This window comes from Triticum aestivum, chromosome 4A (assembly GCF_018294505.1).
Source record: "Triticum aestivum cultivar Chinese Spring chromosome 4A, IWGSC CS RefSeq v2.1, whole genome shotgun sequence".
NCBI classification, from domain to species: Eukaryota; Viridiplantae; Streptophyta; class Magnoliopsida; order Poales; family Poaceae; genus Triticum; species Triticum aestivum.
This window is the reverse complement of record NC_057803.1, coordinates 24,370,820-24,389,388: the sequence shown is the minus strand read 5'-3', so window position 1 is coordinate 24,389,388 and position 18,569 is coordinate 24,370,820. Positions and strand designations below refer to the sequence as shown.

The window sequence follows — 18,569 nt, the reverse complement described above, 5'->3', positions numbered from 1 at the left end:
TCTACATGTAATAAAATCAGATGTCTAATTGTTCTTATCGTTAATCTATATTAGTCTAAAAAATTTAACATTATATCCATTTCCAATCTCTACTCCTAATGTCTGAGTTGGTTGAATAATATCCACGGTTTATTTTCGTCCCACCACTTTCAACCGTTTTGTTTCGTTAATTTTTTTCGTCCCCTCCCCCACCCTGCCGGTTTAGTTTCGCATCACCCTCTCACACAACAAAAAAAATCTGAACGGATCAGAACTTTCCATACTGACGCAAATTATTTAGTAATATCTTTATATGAAATAATCAATCACGATCAATTTCTAAAGATCAAATCAAAATTAATCAATCTTACCATAAATTGCTCAATCAAATTAACTAACCACCACCCTTCCCACTAGATTTTCTCTCTCTCTCTCTCGACCTTCTTTCTCTGGGGTTCCCCGCCTCCGCCGCCACCGTCTTCCTCGTCCTAGCTCTTAACCTTCAGAAATGGGGGAGGGTATGAAGCTAGTTCACTCGTCAAAAGAATCCATTGCAACAAGCATGAAGTTATGTTGCTCATTGGTGTATTACCGATCATATCCACTGGCTACCAATGAAATGGATGTGATTTCCACTATAGGATGCAAGTTTTGAGCTTGAACACTTTCCACATATCCACTTCATTCAACTAGTGAAAAAAACATTATTGTTGCCTTCCATCGATCCACTAGCAAGAGCATAACTCCATCCCTCCCTATATGGACGTACATGAATGCAAAGAAAATAAATTTGTGTCATGACAGTGAAGTGTCTATTCTATGGAGGACCAATGGCGATGAACTCTTAGAGAACACCAAGTCTATATCCATTGACGGCGGTGACAATGTCACGACTGCAATCACCCCTACCATGTATGTCCTGACCACCTTATTATTGACCCGTGTGCATGTTGTTCATGCCAATTTCAAAGATGTGATGATTCAATCTCTTCGCACATACTCACATGTCTAGTTTCCAGTATGTGGTCAATATTGCTAGCACACCTACCATACTTTATTTCATATTACATTATTGTAAACTCACTAATTATTCCAACATCAAGTAAGGTCAACCTTTATTTTCTTCAAGCATGTACGATTATAACATGACAACCTAGTCTCTCCACAAATAAGATATTTTCTCGATACTAGTGAGATTTGTGTAAGCCATAGGAAGATCAGTCATCTTTTGGTTGCATGTCGCCTTCGCAAGGACCTGTGTTTTAAAGGATTCATGGGGTCCCCAACTATTGGAAAACTTCAGTGGATGATTGTAATGCCAACCTTTTCTCTATCTGAACTAAGGAACTGTCATGATGCTTGTGTTATAATCGTGGCATGTTTTTATGTTGATTTAGTTAAGAATGTTTTATGTGATTCAACTAGAAGGTTTGGTCATGAAATAAAGGTAACATAATGAAGGAAATATGCCCTAGAGGCAATAATAAAGTTATTATTTATTTCCTTATATCATGATAACTGTTTATTATTCATGCTAGAATTGTATTAACCAGAAACATAATACATGTGTGAATACATAGACAAACAGATTGTCACTAGTATGCCTCTACTTGACTAGCTCGTTGATCAAAGATGGTTATGTTTCCTAACCATAGACATGAATTGTCATTTGATTAATAGGGTCACATCATTAGGAGAATGATGTGATTGACATGACCCATTCCGTTAGCTTAGCACCCGATCGTTTAGTATGTTGCTATTGCTTTCTTCATGACTTATACATGTTCCTATGACTATGAGATTATGCAACTCCCGTTTACCGGAGGAACACTTTGTGCGCTACCAAACGTCACAACGTAACTGGGTGATTATAAAGGTGCTCTACAGGTGTCTCCAAAGGTACTTGTTGGGTTGGCGTATTTCGAGATTAGGATTTATCACTCCGATTGTCGGAGAGGTATCTCTGGGCCCTCTCGGTAATGCACATCACTTAAGCCTTGCAAGCATTGCAACTAATGCGTTAGTTGCAGGATGGTGTATTACAGAACGAGTAAAGAGACTTGCCGGTAACGAGATTGAACTAGGTATTGAGATACCGACGATCGAATTTCGGGCAAGTAACATACCGATGACAAAGGGAACAACGTATGTTGTTATGCGGTTTGATCGATAAAGATCTTCGTAGAATATGTGGGAGCCAATATGAACATCCAGGTTCCGCTATTGGTTATTGACTGGAGACATGTCTCGGTCATTTCTACATAGTTCTCGAACCCGTAGGGTCCGCACGCTTAACGTTTCGATGACGGTTATATTATGAGTTTATATATTTTGATGTACCGAAGGTTGTTCGAAGTCCCGGATGTGATCCCGGACATGACGAGGAGTCTCGAAATGGTCGAGACATGAAGATTGATATATTGGAAGCATATGTTTGGATACCGAAAGTGTTCCGGGTGAAATCGGGATTTTACCGGAGTACCGGGAGGTTACCGGAACCCCCTGGGGTCTTAATGGGCCTACATGGGCCTTAGTGGAAATAGAGGGCAGCAAGGGGAGTGTGGGGAGCGCCCCCCCAAGGCCCAAACCGATTTGGTTTAGGGCAAGGGGGTCGGCCCCCTCTTTCCTTCTCCCCCTCTCCCTTTCCTTCCCCCTCTCCCACTCCTACTAGGAATAGGAGGAGTCCTACTCCTAGTGGGAGTAGGACTCCCCCTTGGCGCGCCTCTCCCTGGCCGGCCGCCTCCTCCCCTTGCTCCTTTATATATGGGGGCAGGGGGGCACCCCATAGACACAACAATTGATCAAGTTGATCTTTTAGCCGTGTGCAGTGCCCCCCTCCATCATAGTCCACCTTGATAATACTGTAGCGGTGCTTAGGCGAAGCCCTGCGTCGGTAGAACATCAACATCGTCACCACGCCGTCGTGCTGACGAAACTCTCCCTCAACACTCGGCTGGATCGGAGTTCGAGGGACGTCATCGGGCTGAACTTGTGCTGAATTTGGAGGTGCCGTGCGTTCGGTACTTGATCGGTCGGATCGTGAAGACGTACGACTACATCAACCGCGTTGTGCTAATGCTTCCGCTTTCGGTCTACGAGGGTACGTGGACAACACTCTCCCCTCTCGTTGCTGTGCATCACCATGATCTTGCACGTGCGTAGGATTTTTTTTGAAATTACTACGTTCCCCAACACATAAGGCATGTTGTCTAAAGAATATAATTCATTTTATGAACTAAGACAATCATTTGTATGATGGTACCTATGTGTAGGGGGGATAAGTTTACTACCTTTGTGTAGAAGAAATCTCATTAGCCAACCAAAATGTTTATATCTACTAGTTATGACTTAAATGATCTTGGTGATACCTCATGCACTATTTTTATTGAGATTCACCGAGACATAGGTCCGAAAGGAGTATAAGTTTGTTATGATCACATACATGGACAGAGTGGGAAAGAAAACATGATGTCCAAATACTCAACCTTACTCACCTAAAGTTACGGGAAATAAAGCTATACATTTTAATGTTCAAAAAGCTAATTTTAAACCGATCAGACAATGTGAGTTCCTTATGTTTAAGTTGTCAGGCGCATAATATTTATTAAGTATGAACATGCCCTTATTTATGGTTAGGATGCCTTACAAATATGCATTCAATCAAAACGTGGACCACTCGAAAACATTTATCGAGCTTTGCAATATACGCAAGGCAATAACGAATGCATGCTCATTTATGAGGAGTCTAAAAAATCAAAAAATCTGGGTTAGTTAGATATTGCTTGGTGAGGTGTGCAGATATTAATAATTCCATGTAATATTACATCTACATCCTCACACATGGAGCTAAATTGCGGAAATGCTCCAAAAGAACAATCATGACATCATTAGTGATGTGAAATTATTTTGTGGCATGTTAAGAGGCTATCGAGCATATTGTATGCCGAAGGATTTTTTTTTTCAAATATGAAAATGATAAACAACATCATTAAACTCCCTAATGTGGTTATGAGCATGCATTCCTCTATGCGAGTAATAACAAGTCAATTGGTGTTGCCAAAGCCATTGCCATTATGAGTGCATGATCAAACTTATGATATTGGACTTATAAGTTTTTGCGGTTCCACCCCTACAGGCTCACAACCCATTCTTTCATGATTATGTTGTCGACATTGGTTTAGAAAGCCTCTTGATTCCGGAAATGAGGACCATGAAATAAACTAACTACCATAAAGTATTATGTTTTTCATTTGGGTATAGAATGATGTACTATACATTCTGAGTACTATTGTTAAGTGGCATCTCATTGGTCACTATAACACTTCACATTGGCGTGTTATTTCTATCGAGAGTGGGCATATGATGTTTGTTAATCTTACGATCAAGGATAGAAGGTTGGATATTGATCTCGGCTAGCAGCCGAGATAGAAAGTCAACAGGATGTGACCCACCACATGCCACGTACGTACACCGTGAGTCCATGGTCAGAGGTGCCAACCAACGATCTGGTTTTGGTTCCGACTCTGTAGTACCTAATATATGAAGGGAAGAATCCCACCAGTTTAATACTCCCTTCGTTTCTAAATATGTAAGTCTTTTTAGAGATTTCTCTAGTGACTACATACGGATGTATATAGGCATATTTTAGAGTGTAGATTCACTCAATTTTGCTCCACATGTAGTTCATATTGAAATTTCTAAAAGAACTTATATTTAGGAACGGAGGGAGTACTAACGATTTTACATGATAGGTGTGGTTCCCCCTATGTTGATCCTAAGGTGGTGCTGAGAGAGGCTAAGACCATCTCTACCGCATACCCGCAGACCTCTTTTTACCGGTGGCGGGAGGTACTGGTGAAGCATCCATAGTTCGTCTAGTTTGTAATTCATTCGGTTTGGCGGCCCACATCATTATATCTTAGCGTATTCCAACTTTGCCCGCCCATATCCACCATTACGTTGCATCATGCATAGGTTCCGCCCATGCATGCATTCACGAGACATCCACTCCATGTTGCAAATGCACGAAAGTGACACATCTGTCTCATCTTGCATGTAAATACATGGCTTTTATTTTCTCTTTGACATTTTTGATCGTTTATATCTTTAAAAAATTATTTTTTGAAATATTTTATATATTTGAACTCCTGACACTAAGATCTTTAGAACAAGATCAATATTGGATAGATTTCAAACACATTCAAATTTTACGTCTAATTTCACACATATTCCAGCGAAATCTGTTATTCGAAATGAGTGAAAATATGTGAAACGTGTTCTTTCAAACATGTGAATTTGATTGTTTCAATGTGTGAAATTGAATATTTCAAATATATGAAATGGTATTTTTTTAAACTTATGAAACATATTTCAAACTTATTTTAATTTCAGGGAAATCATTTGTTGGAACATAGTGAAATTGGATTTTTTGTGTGTAATTATAACATAAATTTTCATTGAAATTAGTGAAATATGTTTTTTGAAATGAGTGAAATCATTTGAAATAAGTGAAATTGGTTGTTTCAATGAGTGAAATATGGTTAAAATTTGAGTGAAAGATGTTTTTTCAAATGAGTGAAATCTATTTTCTAAAATAAGTGGATTTTTTATGAAACTTATTTCAATGTTTTTGTCAAGTTTGCTTACTCGGTGTGTGAAAAGATGTGAAACTGATTATTTACAAAATGCGAAACTTATATTTGTCAACATGTGAAAGTTATTTCACTTAACTTATTTAATTTCAGGAAAATCAGTTTTTGAAACTAGTTATTTCAAACATGTGAAACTTATCATTTCAAAACTTTTTTACAATGAGTGAAATATGTTTTATGAAGTGAGTGAAATTGTTTTTGGAAATAATTGAAATATGTTTTTCGAAATAATTGAAATTAGTAAATTGAAGTGACTGAAATCCTTTTTTTGCCAAAACATGTGAAATCTATTTCGTAAATTGAAGTAAGTTTTTTAAATGAGTGAAATTATATTCTGAAATGTGGGAAATGAGTTTTATGCAAAAATTTATGTTTTTGATATAAGTGAAATTTATGTTTTGAATTGAGTGAAATCTGTTTTTGAAATCAGTGAAATAAAACTAGTTCAAATGTATCCAAAATATATCTTGTTCTAAAGATCTTTTCGCTATGAATTCAAATATATAAAAAGTATCAAAATTGAAGTTTTGATTAAAAAAAATATCTATCATCCAAATTTCCACAATGAAATTAAATGGAAGTATTTTGAGGGGGGTTATTTTAGCATATGCATGCAGACAGTCTTCTCTCAATCCTTTCTCTCTCATGATATAAAGCCGACAAGGAGAAGGCCCACATTTATGTATTTCAATTCATCTCTCTTATACTCCCTCAGTTTTTATTTACTCCGCATATTAGGTTTGACTAAAGTCAAACTTTGTAAAGTTTGACAAAGTTTATAGAAAAAAATATAAACATTTACCATAGCAAATCTATATGATGTGAAAGTACATTTAATAATGAATCTAATGGTATTTCTTTATTATTGTATATGTTAATATTTTTGTTTATAAACTTTGTCAAAGTTTACAAAGCTTGACTTTGACCAACGCTAATATGCGGACTAAATAAAAACGGAGGGAGTACACAAAACAAGGGCCCAAATTCCTAAAAGCACTCCAACGGTGGATGCTCCACCGGTACATAAAAAAAACTTTTTCGACTGCGTACCACCATGACGGCTACGTCTTTGCCTCTGATGGCCATTGGCGTCTTATGCTCTTACCAAGTTTTTGCTCTTATCTAATGTGGTGTTCTAATCATTTGATCAGTATCCCATTTCTGTTAAGGCTTAAGACAAGTTATCCTAACACTTCAAAACATGATTAACTAACAAGTTATCCTAACTCTTAACAACCTAGTCACGTTGGTTACATGTCGCCTTCGCATGGACCTGTGTATTAAAAGGGTTTGTGTGGACCTTTAGCTAGGAAAATATATCGGCGAATGAGTTTGTTAGAGTTGAGTTAGACCCGTTCCATGCCGCGCATCAACAACTTCTCTGTCTAGGAGCAACACTGAGCCAATTGATGCCCTTAAAAAATCAAGCTGCCCACGTATGAAATGTAGTGATTGCGCGGCGGATTGATGATGATATGACCTGCGCGTACTGTGCTAGCGCTCGCTTGGCACTATAATTGGCACTAACAAACGCACCAAAAATATCCATGCTTCACACTGCACTCGCCGAGCTGGCTATACGATCGAGGAGCATGAGCCCGTCCATCGTCACCGTGTCGCTCGCCGCCGCCGCCGCCCTCGTCGCCATGGTGCGGGTCGGGCCGGAGGAGCTGGCCAGCCGGCTCTCCGAGGCCCGGCCGGTGCACCTCTTCTTGGCCTGCTTCCTTCCGGCCGCGGCGACCGTCCTGTACCTCATGCTGCGTCCCCGCGCGGTGTACCTCGTTGACTACGCCGGCTTCCGCACCCCGCACACCTGCCGCATCCCCTTCGCCAGCTTCCTGGAGCACGCCAAGCTGATGCCCGAGCTCAGCGAGCGCAGCATCCGGTTCATGACGCGCCTGCTGGAGCGCTCCGGGATCGGGGAGGAGACCTGCCTGCCGCCGGCGCACCACTACATCGGCACGCACAAGTACTGCACCGTCGACGCCGCCCGCGCCGAGTTCGAGCTCGTCGCCTTCTCGGCCATCGACGACCTGCTCGCCAAGACCGGCGTCGCCCCCGAGGCCATCGACATACTCATCGTCAACTGCAGCCTCTTCTGCCCCACGCCGTCCCTGGTCGACATGATCGTGAACAAGTACAAGCTGCGGAGCGATATCCGCAGCATGCACCTCTCCGGCATGGGGTGCAGCGCGGGGCTCGTCGCCGTGGGGCTCGCGGGGAACCTGCTGCAGGTCGCCCCCCACGGCGCGCACGCGCTGGTCGTCTCCACGGAGACCATCACGCCCAACTACTACGTCGGGACCGAGCGCGCAATGCTCCTGCCCAACTGCCTCTTCCGCATCGGCGGGGCGGCCGCGCTGCTGTCGACGTCCCCGGCGAAGGCCCGGTTCCGCCTGAAGCACCTCATCCGCACGCTCACCGGCGCGCAGGACAGCGCCTACCGGTGCGTGTTCCAAGAGGAGGACGGGGAGGGCCACCGCGGGATCAACCTCAGCAAGGACCTGATGAACATCGCCGGCGACGCGCTCAAGGCCAACATCACCGCGATGGGGCCGCTGGTCCTGCCGGCCAGCGAGCAGCTCAAGTTCGCCCTCACCTTCATCGCGCGGAAGGTGATCAACAGGCGGGTGAAGCCGTACATCCCCGACTTCCGCACGGCGTTCGAGCACTTCTGCATCCACGCCGGCGGCCGCGCGATCATCGACGAGCTGCAGAAGAACCTCGGGCTGTCCGACGAGCAGGTGGAGGCGTCGCGGATGACGCTGCACAAGTTCGGCAACACGTCGAGCAGCTCGCTGTGGTACGAGCTGGGCTACATCGAGGCCAAGGGCCGCATGCGCAAGGGCGACCGCGTGTGGATGATCGGCTTCGGGTCCGGGTTCAAGTGCAACAGCGCGGCGTGGGAGTGCATCCAGCCCGCCCGCAACGCCGATGGGCCGTGGGCGACGTCCATCCACAGATACCCGGTGGACATCCCCGACGTTCTCAGCCATTAACCCACCACCGTTGGCCATGGAGAGGATTACAGTTCGTCATGCTCGTGTTTCATCAAGTAATTTGTTTACGCCATTAACCGTTTGCGGCCCGAAGGATTACTGCTCATCATGTTCACGTTGCGCCAAATAATATACTGTATGATATTGTTCTTTCAATCACCTATTAATCTTCACTGAACAATGTTTTAAATATTCATTGTCAAGTACGCAACTTGTTTGTATAATTTCAAATTTATCTTTGTGTCGGTTAATTATTTTGAAAACAATCCCACTCGACCAATATCTCACGACACATATGTCTACACTAGCATAGTTATTGGTTGATGGACACATGACATCAAACCGATAGTTATACAAATGCATGCTAGGACACTTGGGGTTGGGTCGACATGGTATGAGAACCCGCAAAAAAAAAGGAGACCCCGCGAGAGAGATCCAGTCCTACATGCCATTGCCATCAATTGATCCCATGCACAATGTGCATTATTAGACACATGTATGTTTTTTATGTACTTGGGATGTATTAGTACCTATAATATTATGAAATGCCACTCCTTTACTGGATAATTATGAATGTTTATTTTTTGCTTTGTCATTAACCATCATGCAAGACATGACCAATCAATATAAAGACTTCCCCCTCCACAGCCGTTCAAGAGAAGTTTTGATCTCTCGAGTAGTCCGGATTTAGAAATAAATAGCCATGATCCTCACGGTTACTTACTCTTATGTACAAGTGATCCCAAGTCACATGGTGGAGAAATAGTGGTTGCACTAAATAGACAAGAATGACGCACACTTGCAGTTTGAGTTCGACCCATTCCACGAGGCATATACTCTCTTTGTTTTTATTTACTCCTCATATTTGGTTTGTCTAAAGTCAAACTTTATATATTTTTAACAAGTTTGTAGAAAAATATATTAGCATATACACCACCAAACATATATCATTGGATTCACCATTGCATATACTTTGACATAATATAAATTTGTTACTGTAAATGTTCATATTGTTTTCTATAAACTTGGTCAAAATTTATAAAGTTTGACTTCAGTCAAAACTAATATACGAAGTAAATAAAAACGAAGAGAGTATGATTGCATGCAAGTATTGCTACTATTGGTCCATTGCCGAGTAGTTGTACTTTGTACATTTGTAAGCATGCATAAAAACCAACAAAATAACACACATATGCATATAAGCCATTCGATCACCAATAATTGTCTAAATTTCTTGCGGGCCTAGAATTGAAATTCTAATTAATCTCTAACGCAGAGACTCATTATATATAGCAACACTTATTTAACGAGAGGGACGATGGACGTGCGTTTGAAAGCTATAGCTAGCCACCACCTTCCACCTCGCCCAAACCACAACTTAATTTTCCTTCACGTTGTCAGTTCCATTTCTAATTGAGTGTTTTTTTTTTTGCATGAGGTGCAGCTTTACTCTGTTTTTATCACGTTTCCAGCGCCGCAATTCTACTTACCTGAACTATTTTATTTGACACACACACACACACACACACACACACACACACACACACACACACACGCACGCACACGTAGAGAAGGGTTAATACAAATTAGTTGCTCAACATGGTGCATGCCAATACGCAAGCTCGTCGGCGTGTTTGTTGTTGCAAAAGGCATGAATGATTGCTTACATACAAGCTGAGCGTGATGCCTGTCCGTCTCACTCGTTGCTCGACATGGACATTGCCGGGAATAATAACTACCTTCACTCTCGTCGTAATGAACGTTCAAAACTTTCATAATGAAATGCAGTAGACCTAGGCCAATTTGGAGCCTATATGTCACACACACACGGGAATTAGGTTGCGGTTTACGGTTGGAAGTCGCAGACCTTCAAGGCCGTCAAGCCCTTGATTAATTAGCCGTGTGTAGCCGCCGGGTGCCGGCGGTTGTCCCGTACACGGACACCAGTGGCCGGACAGTGCCCCTGGGCTTATCTTCACAACGCTACATGCCCATGTGGCAAGCCACTCTCACTGTGATCAATGCCTTGACGACGGACGTGGCAAAGATGTCCTTGACGTACGTCAAATGATTTGCTAGCCGGGCAATCAAGCGCTATTCCCGGCCGCATCACGTACCGACTCAAATGACATTAAGGCACAAGTTGGCGAGTGAAGGCAACACCACCTTTAGCCATCTTTGCTTTATGTTTACTAGCACAAATGGCCGTGCGTTGCTACGGGAGACATTTTTACACGTCTCATGCCTTAGTGAGTCTCGTCGTCTCATCATCTCAGCCTGCACTCCTTGTCCTCGTCATCGTCTCATCATCTCAGCCTGCACTCCTTGTCCTCGTCATCGTCTCCTCATCTCAGTCTGTGCTTCATATTATTTTGTGTTAACTAGAGAGTTTTCGTTCCATATTTCTCTGACTGATTTATGTCCATATTCCTTACACCTATTCCGTATTTTGTCTCAATTCCTTTCCTTCAATTTATTATTGTCCCTCAATTCCTTTCCTTCCTCTTTCCTTGCACGTAGGGAATAAGCAAGATCCAGACCATTCCTCATAGCTATCAATTCTACGGCGATCACGTCTGTTGCAAATGGAATGAATTTACACCGAGTCGCCAGAAAATTAGCTCTATCATCCCTGAGTATGTCCGCCATAGCTCTGACTCTTTTGTCTGTGAAAAATATTGCATCAACATTTGGTTTAGTGATACTCAGGTTTGGCTTACACCACCTGGCTTTAGGTATACTTGGTGAACGGGATGATGAATTTTGATGATTGCTTGCAATTGACAAGACCAAAATTGACCATCTCCATGCTGCCAGAACCGCTTCGTTGTGCATAATTTGTCTGCGGATCCGCCACAAGTACCAACCTCCGGCTGCTATCTCTTGTTTGAAATTCAAAGTTGGATGTATAGCTAGGTATTCCTATGGAAGAGCTAAGATGTGTTCGAATATAACAGAACCCGATCAATCCCAAGGTGGGACTGTTGGGGAACGTAGTAATTTTAAAAAAAAAATTCCTACGCACACGCAAGATCATGGTGATGCATAGCAACGAGAGGGGAGAGTGTTGTCTACGTACTCTCGTAGACCGGCAACGGAAGCGTTGACACAACATAGAGGAAGTAGTCGTACGTCTTCCCGATCCGACCAATCCAAGTACCGAACGTACGACACCTCCGAGTTCTGCACACGTTCAACTCGGTGACGTCCCTCGAGCTCTGATCCAGCAAAGTGTTGAGGGTGAGTTTCGTCAGCACGACGGCGTGATGACGGTGATGATGTTCTACCGATGCAGGGCTTCGCCTAAGCACCGCTACGATATGACCGAGGTGGAATATGGTGGAAGGGGGCACCGCACACGGCTTAGGAACAATCACGAAGATCAACTTGTTGTTGGAAATATGCCCTAGAGGCAATAAAAAAATGATTATTATATTTCCTTGTTCATGATAATTGTCTATTATTCATGCTATAATTGTATTATCCGGAAATCGTAATACATGTGTGAATACATAGACCACAATAGGTCCCTAGTGAGCCTCTAGTTGACTAGCTCGTTGATCAAAGGATAGTCATGGTTTCCTGACTATGGACATTAGATGTCATTGATAACGGGATCACATCATTAGGAGAATGATGTGATGGACAAGACCCAATCCTAAGCTTAGCTCAAAGATCGTGTAGTTCGTTTGCTGTAGCTTTTCTGAATGTCAAGTATTATTTCCTTAGACCATGAGATTGTGCAACTCCCGGATACCGTAGGAGTGCCTTGGGTGTGCCAAACGTCACAACGTAACTGGGTGACTATAAAGGTACATTACAGGTATCTCCGAAAGTGTCTATTGGGTTGGCACGAATCGAGACTGGGATTTGTCACTCCGTATGACGGAGAGGTATCTCTGGGCCCACTCGGTAATGCATCATCATAATGAGCTCAATGTGATCAAGGGGTTGGTCACGGGATCATGCATTACAGTACGAGTAAAGTGACTTGCCGGTAACGAGATTGAACAAGGTATTGGGATATCGACGATCGAGTCTCGGGCAAGTAACATACCGATTGACAAAGGGAATTGAATACGGGATTGATTAAGTCCTCGACATCGTGGTTCAGCATGTGGGAGCCAACATGGGTATCTAGATCCCGCTGTTGGTTAGTGACTGGAGAGGCGTCTCGGTCATGTCTGTGTGTCTCCCGAACCCGTAGGGTCTACACACTTAAGGTTCGGTGACACTAGGGTTGTAGAGATATTAGTATGCAGTAACCCAAAAGTTGTTCGGAGTCCCGGATGAGATCCCGGACGTCACGGGGAGTTCCGAAATGGTCCGGAGGTAAAGATTTATATATAGAAAGTCCAGTTTCGGCCAGCGGGAAGGTTTCGGGGGTTACCGGTATTGTACCGGGACCACCGGAAGGGTCCTGGGGGTCCATCGGGTGGGGCCACCTATCCCGGAGGGCCCCATGGGCTGAAGTGGCGTGGGAGCCAGCCCCTGATGGGCTGGTGCGCCCCACCCAAGGGCCCAAGGCGCCTAGGGTTGGAAACCCTAGGGGGGTGTTGCCCCCCGAGGGGGCATGCACCCCCCTGGTTGGAAACCCTAAGGGGGCGTTGCCCCCAGGGGCCGCCGCCCCCCCCCCCCCCTTTTAGATGGGATCTCCAAGGGGGCATGCACCCCCTAGCCCCTATATATAGTGGAAGGGAGGGAGGGCAGCTGCACCTTGCTCTCGGTGCCTCCCTCTCCCTCCGTAACACCTCTCCTCCCCGCTTGTGCTTGGCGAAGCCCTGCCGGGATCCTGCTGCATCCACCACCACGCCGTCGTGCTGCTGGATCTTCATCAACCTCTCCTTCCCCCTTGCTGGATCAAGAAGGAGGAGACGTCTCCCCAACCGTACGTGTGTTGAACGCGGAGGTGCTGTCCGTTTGGCACTTGGTCATCGGTGATTTGGATCACGGCGAGTACGACTCCATCATCCCCGTTCACTTGAACGCTTCCGCTCGTGATCTACAAGGGTATGTAGATGCACTCCTATTCCCCTTGTTGCTAGAATACTCCATAGATTGATCTTGGTGATGCGTAGAATTTTTTTTAATTTCTGCTACGATCCCCAACAGTGGCATCATGAGCTAGGTCTATGCGTAGTTTCTATGCACGAGTAGAACACAAAATAGTTGTGGGCATCGATATTGCCAATTATCTTGCCGTTACTAGTCTTATCTTGATTCGGCGGTATTGTGGGATGAAGCGTCCCGGACCAACCTTACACGTATGCTTACATGAGACCGGTTCCACCGACTGACATGCACTAGTTGCATAAGGTGGCTGGCGGGTGTCTGTCTCTCCCACTTTAGTCGGATCGGATTCAATGAACAGGGTCCTTATGAAGGGTAAATAGAAATTGGCAATTCACGTTGTGGTTTTGGCGTAGGTAAGAAACGTTCTTGCTAGAAATCTATAGCAGCCACGTAAAAACTTGCAACAACAATTAGAGGACGTCTAACTTGTTTTTGCAGCAAGTGTTTTGTGATGTGATATGGCCAAAGGTTGTGATGAATGATGAATGATATATGTGATGTATGAGATTGATCATATTCTTGTAATAGGAATCACGACTTGCATGTCGATGAGTATGACAACCGGCAGGAGCCATAGGAGTTGTCTTTATTTATTTATGACCTGCGTGTCAACATAAACGTCATGTAATTACTTTACTTTATTGCTAAAGCGTTAGCCATAGTAGTAGAAGTAATAGATGATGAGACAACTTCAAGAATACACGATGATGGAGATCATGGTGTCATGCCGGTGACAACGATGATCATGGAGACCCGAAGATGGAGATCAAAGGAGCAAATGATATTGGCCATATCATGTCACTATTTGATTGCATGTGATGTTTATCATGTTTTACATCTTATTTTCTTAGAACGACGGTAGCTTAAATAAGATGATCCCTCGTAATACTTTCAAGAAAGTGTTCCCCCTAACTGTGCACTGTTGTGAAGGTTCGTTGTTTCGAAGCACCACGTGATGATCGGGTGTGATAGATTCTAACGTTCGAATACAACGGGTGTAAGACAGATTTACACATGCAATACACTTAGGTTGACTTGATGAGCCTAGCATGTATAGACATGGCCTCGGAACACAGAAGACCGAAAGGTTGAGCATGAGTCGTATAGAAGATACGATCAACATGAAGATGCTCACCGATGTTGACTAGTCCGTCTCACGTGATGATCGGACATGGCCTAGTTAACTCGGATCATGTTATACATAGATGACTGGAGGGATGTCTATCTGAGTGGGAGTTCATTTAATAATTTGATTAGATGAACTTAATTATCATGAACTTAGTCTAAAATCTTTACAATATGTCTTGTAGATCAAATGGCCCACGTTATCCTCAACTTCAACGCGTTCCTAGAGAAAACCAAGCTGAAAGATGATGGCAACAACTATACGGATTGGGTCCGGAACCTGAGGATCATCCTCATAGCTGCCAAGAAAGATTATGTCCTAGAAGCACCGCTAGGTGTCGCACCCGTCCCACAGAACCAAGACGTTATGAACGCTTGGCAGACACGTGCTGATGATTACTCCCTCGTTCAGTGCGGCATGCATTACAGCTTAGAACCGTGGCTCCAAAAGCGTTTTGAGAGACACGGAGCATATGAGATGTTCGAAGAGCTGAAAATGGTTTTTCAAGCTCATGCCTGGGTCGAGAGATATGAAGTCTCCGACAAGTTCTTCAGCTTTAAGATGGAGGAAAATAGTTCTGTCAGCGAGCACATACTAAAAATGTCTGGGTTGCATAACCGCTTGACTCAGCTGGGAGTTAATCTCCCGGATGACGCGGTCATTGACAGAATCCTTCAGTCGCTTCCACCGAGCTACAAGAGCTTTGTGATGAACTTCAATATGCAGGGGATGGAAAAGACCATTCCTGAAGTATTTGCAATGCTGAAATCAGCAGAGGTAGAAGTCAAAAAGGAACATCAAGTGTTGATGGTGAATAAAACCACTAAGTTCAAGAAAGGCAAGGGTAAGAAGAACTTCAAGAAGGACATCAAGGGAGTTGCCGCGCCCGGTAAGCAAGCTGCCGGGAAGAAGCCAAAGAATGGACCCAAGCCCGAGACTGAGTGTTTTTATTGCAAGGGAAGTGGTCACTGGAAGCGGAACTGCCCCAAATACTTAGCGGACAAGAAGACCGGCATCACGAAAGGTATATGTGATATACATGTAATTGATGTGTACCTTACCAGTACTCGTAGTAGCTCCTGGGTATTTGATACTGGTGCGGTTGCTCACATTTGTAACTCAAAGCAGGAGCCGCGGAATAAGCGGAGACTGGCGAAGGACGAGGTGACGATGCGCGTCGGGAATGGTTCCAAGGTCGATGTGATCGCCGTCGGCATGCTACCTCTATATTTACCTACGGGATTAGTTTTAAACCTCAATAATTGTTACTTAGTGCCAGCTTTGAGCATGAACATTGTATCAGGATCTCGTTTAATTCGAGATGGCTACTCATTTAAATCCGAGAATAATGGTTGTTCTATTTATATGAGAGATATGTTTTATGGTCATGCTCCGATGGTGAATGGTTTATTCTTAATGAATCTCGAGCGTAATGCTACACATATTCATAGTGTGAATACCAAAAGATGTAAGGTTGATAATGATAGTCCCACATACTTATGGCACTGCCGCCTTGGTCACATAGGTGTCAAACGCATGAAGAAGCTCCATGCAGATGGACTTTTAGAGTCTCTTGATTACGAATCATTTGACACGTGCGAACCATGCCTCATGGGTAAAATGACCAAGACTCCGTTCTCAGGAACAATGGAGCGAGCGACCAACTTATTGGAAATCATACATACTGATGTGTGCGGTCCAATGAGTGTTGAGGCTCGCGGTGGCTATCGTTATGTTCTCACCCTCACTGATGACTTGAGTAGATCTAGGTATGTCTACTTAATGAAACACAAGTCTGAGACCTTTGAAAAGTTCAAGGAATTTTAGAGTGAGGTTGAGAATCAACGTGACAGGAAAATCAAATTCTTGCGATCAGATCATGGGGGAGAATACTTGAGTCACGAATTTGGCACACACTTAAGAAAATGTGGAATATTTTCACAACTCACGCCGCCTGGAACACCTCAGCGTAATGGTGTGTCCGAACGTCGTAATCGCACTCTATTAGATATGGTGCGATCTATGATGTCTCTTACCGATTTACCGCTATCATTTTGGGGCTATGCTTTAGAGACTGCCGCATTCACTTTAAATAGGGCTCCATCGAAATCCGTTGGGACGACACCGTATGAATTATGGTTTGGGAAGAAACCTAACCTGTCGTTTCTAAAAGTTTGGGGATGTGATGCTTATGTCAAGAAACTTCTACCTGAAAAGCTCGAACCCAAGTCGGAAAAATGCGTCTTCATAGGATACCCTAAGGAAACCATTGGGTATACCTTCTACCTCAGATCCGAAGGCAAGATCTTCGTTGCCAAGAATGGATCCTTTTTAGAGAAGGAGTTTCTCTCGAAAGAAGTAAGTGGGAGGAAAGTAGAGCTTGATGAAGTACTGCCTCTTGAAGCAGAGAGTAGCGCAGCTCAGGAAAATGTTCCTGTGGTGCCTGCACTGATTAGAGAGGAAGTTAATGATGATGATCAAGATACTTCGGATCAAGCTCCTACTGAACTTCATAGGTCTACAAGTACACGTTCCGCACCAGAGTGGTACGGCAACCCTGTCTTGGAAATCATGTTGTTAGACAACGGTGAACCTTCGAACTATGAAGAAGCGATGGCGGGCCCAGATTCTGACAAATGGCTAGAAGCCATGAAATCCGAGATAGAATCCATGTATGAAAACAAAGGATGGACTTTGACTGACTTGCCCGAAGATCGGCAAGCCATAGAAAATAAATGGATCTTTAAGAAGAAGACAGACGCGGATGGTAATGTCACCATCTATAAGGCTCGACTTGTCGCTAAGGGTTATCGACAAGTTCAAGGGGTTGACTATGATGAGACTTTCTCACCCGTAGCGAAGCTAAAGTCCGTCCAAATCATGTTAGCAATTGCCGCATTCTATGATTATGAGATATGGCAAATGGATGTCAAAACGGCATTCCTTAACGGCTTTCTTAAGGAAGAATTGTATATGATGCAGCCGGAAGGTTTTGTCGATCCTAAGAATGCTAACAAGGTGTGCAAGCTCCAACGCTCAATCTATGGGCTGGTGCAAGCATCTCGGAGTTGGAACATTCGCTTTGATGAGATGATCAAAGTGTTTGGGTTTATGCAGACTTATGGAGAAGCCTGCGTTTACAACAAAGTGAGTGGGAGCTCTGTAGCATTTCTCATATTATATGTGGATGACATACTGTTGATGAGAAATGATATAGACTTCTTGGAAAGCATAAAGGCCTATTTGAACAAGTGTTTTTCAATGAAGGACCTTGGAGAAGCTGCTTATATATTAGGCATCAAGATCTATAGAGATAGATCGAGACGCCTCATCGGTCTTTCACAAAGTACGTACCTTGACAAGATATTGAAGAAGTTCAATATGGATCAGTCCAAGAAGGGGTTCTTGCCTGTATTGCAAGGTGTGCGATTGAGCACGGCTCAATGCCCGACCACGGCAGAAGATATAGAAGAGATGAGTGTCATCCCCTATGCCTCAGCCATAGGGTCTATTATGTATGCCATGCTGTGTACTAGACCTGATGTAAACCTTGCCGTAAGTTTGGTAGGTAGGTACCAAAGTAATCCCGGCAAGGAACACTGGACAGCGGTAAAAAACATCCTGAAGTACCTGAAAAGGACCAAGAATATGTTTCTCGTTTATGGAGGTGGCGAAGAGCTCATCGTAAAGGGTTACGTCGACGCTAGCTTCGACACATATCTGGATGACTCTAAGTCACAA

At 43.8% G+C, this 18,569-nt stretch overlaps 1 protein-coding gene across 1 annotated transcript; it reads left to right on the top strand.

Annotated features, from left to right (window-relative positions):
• Positions 1-6,945: 6,945 nt before the first annotated feature.
• Positions 6,946-8,785, top strand: LOC123084879 (3-ketoacyl-CoA synthase 6). The gene has a single exon (XM_044506412.1). The coding sequence runs from the start codon at positions 7,178-7,180 to the stop codon at positions 8,627-8,629; it is 1,452 nt and encodes a 483-aa protein (XP_044362347.1). The 5' UTR covers positions 6,946-7,177; the 3' UTR covers positions 8,630-8,785.
• Positions 8,786-18,569: the final 9,784 nt, after the last annotated feature.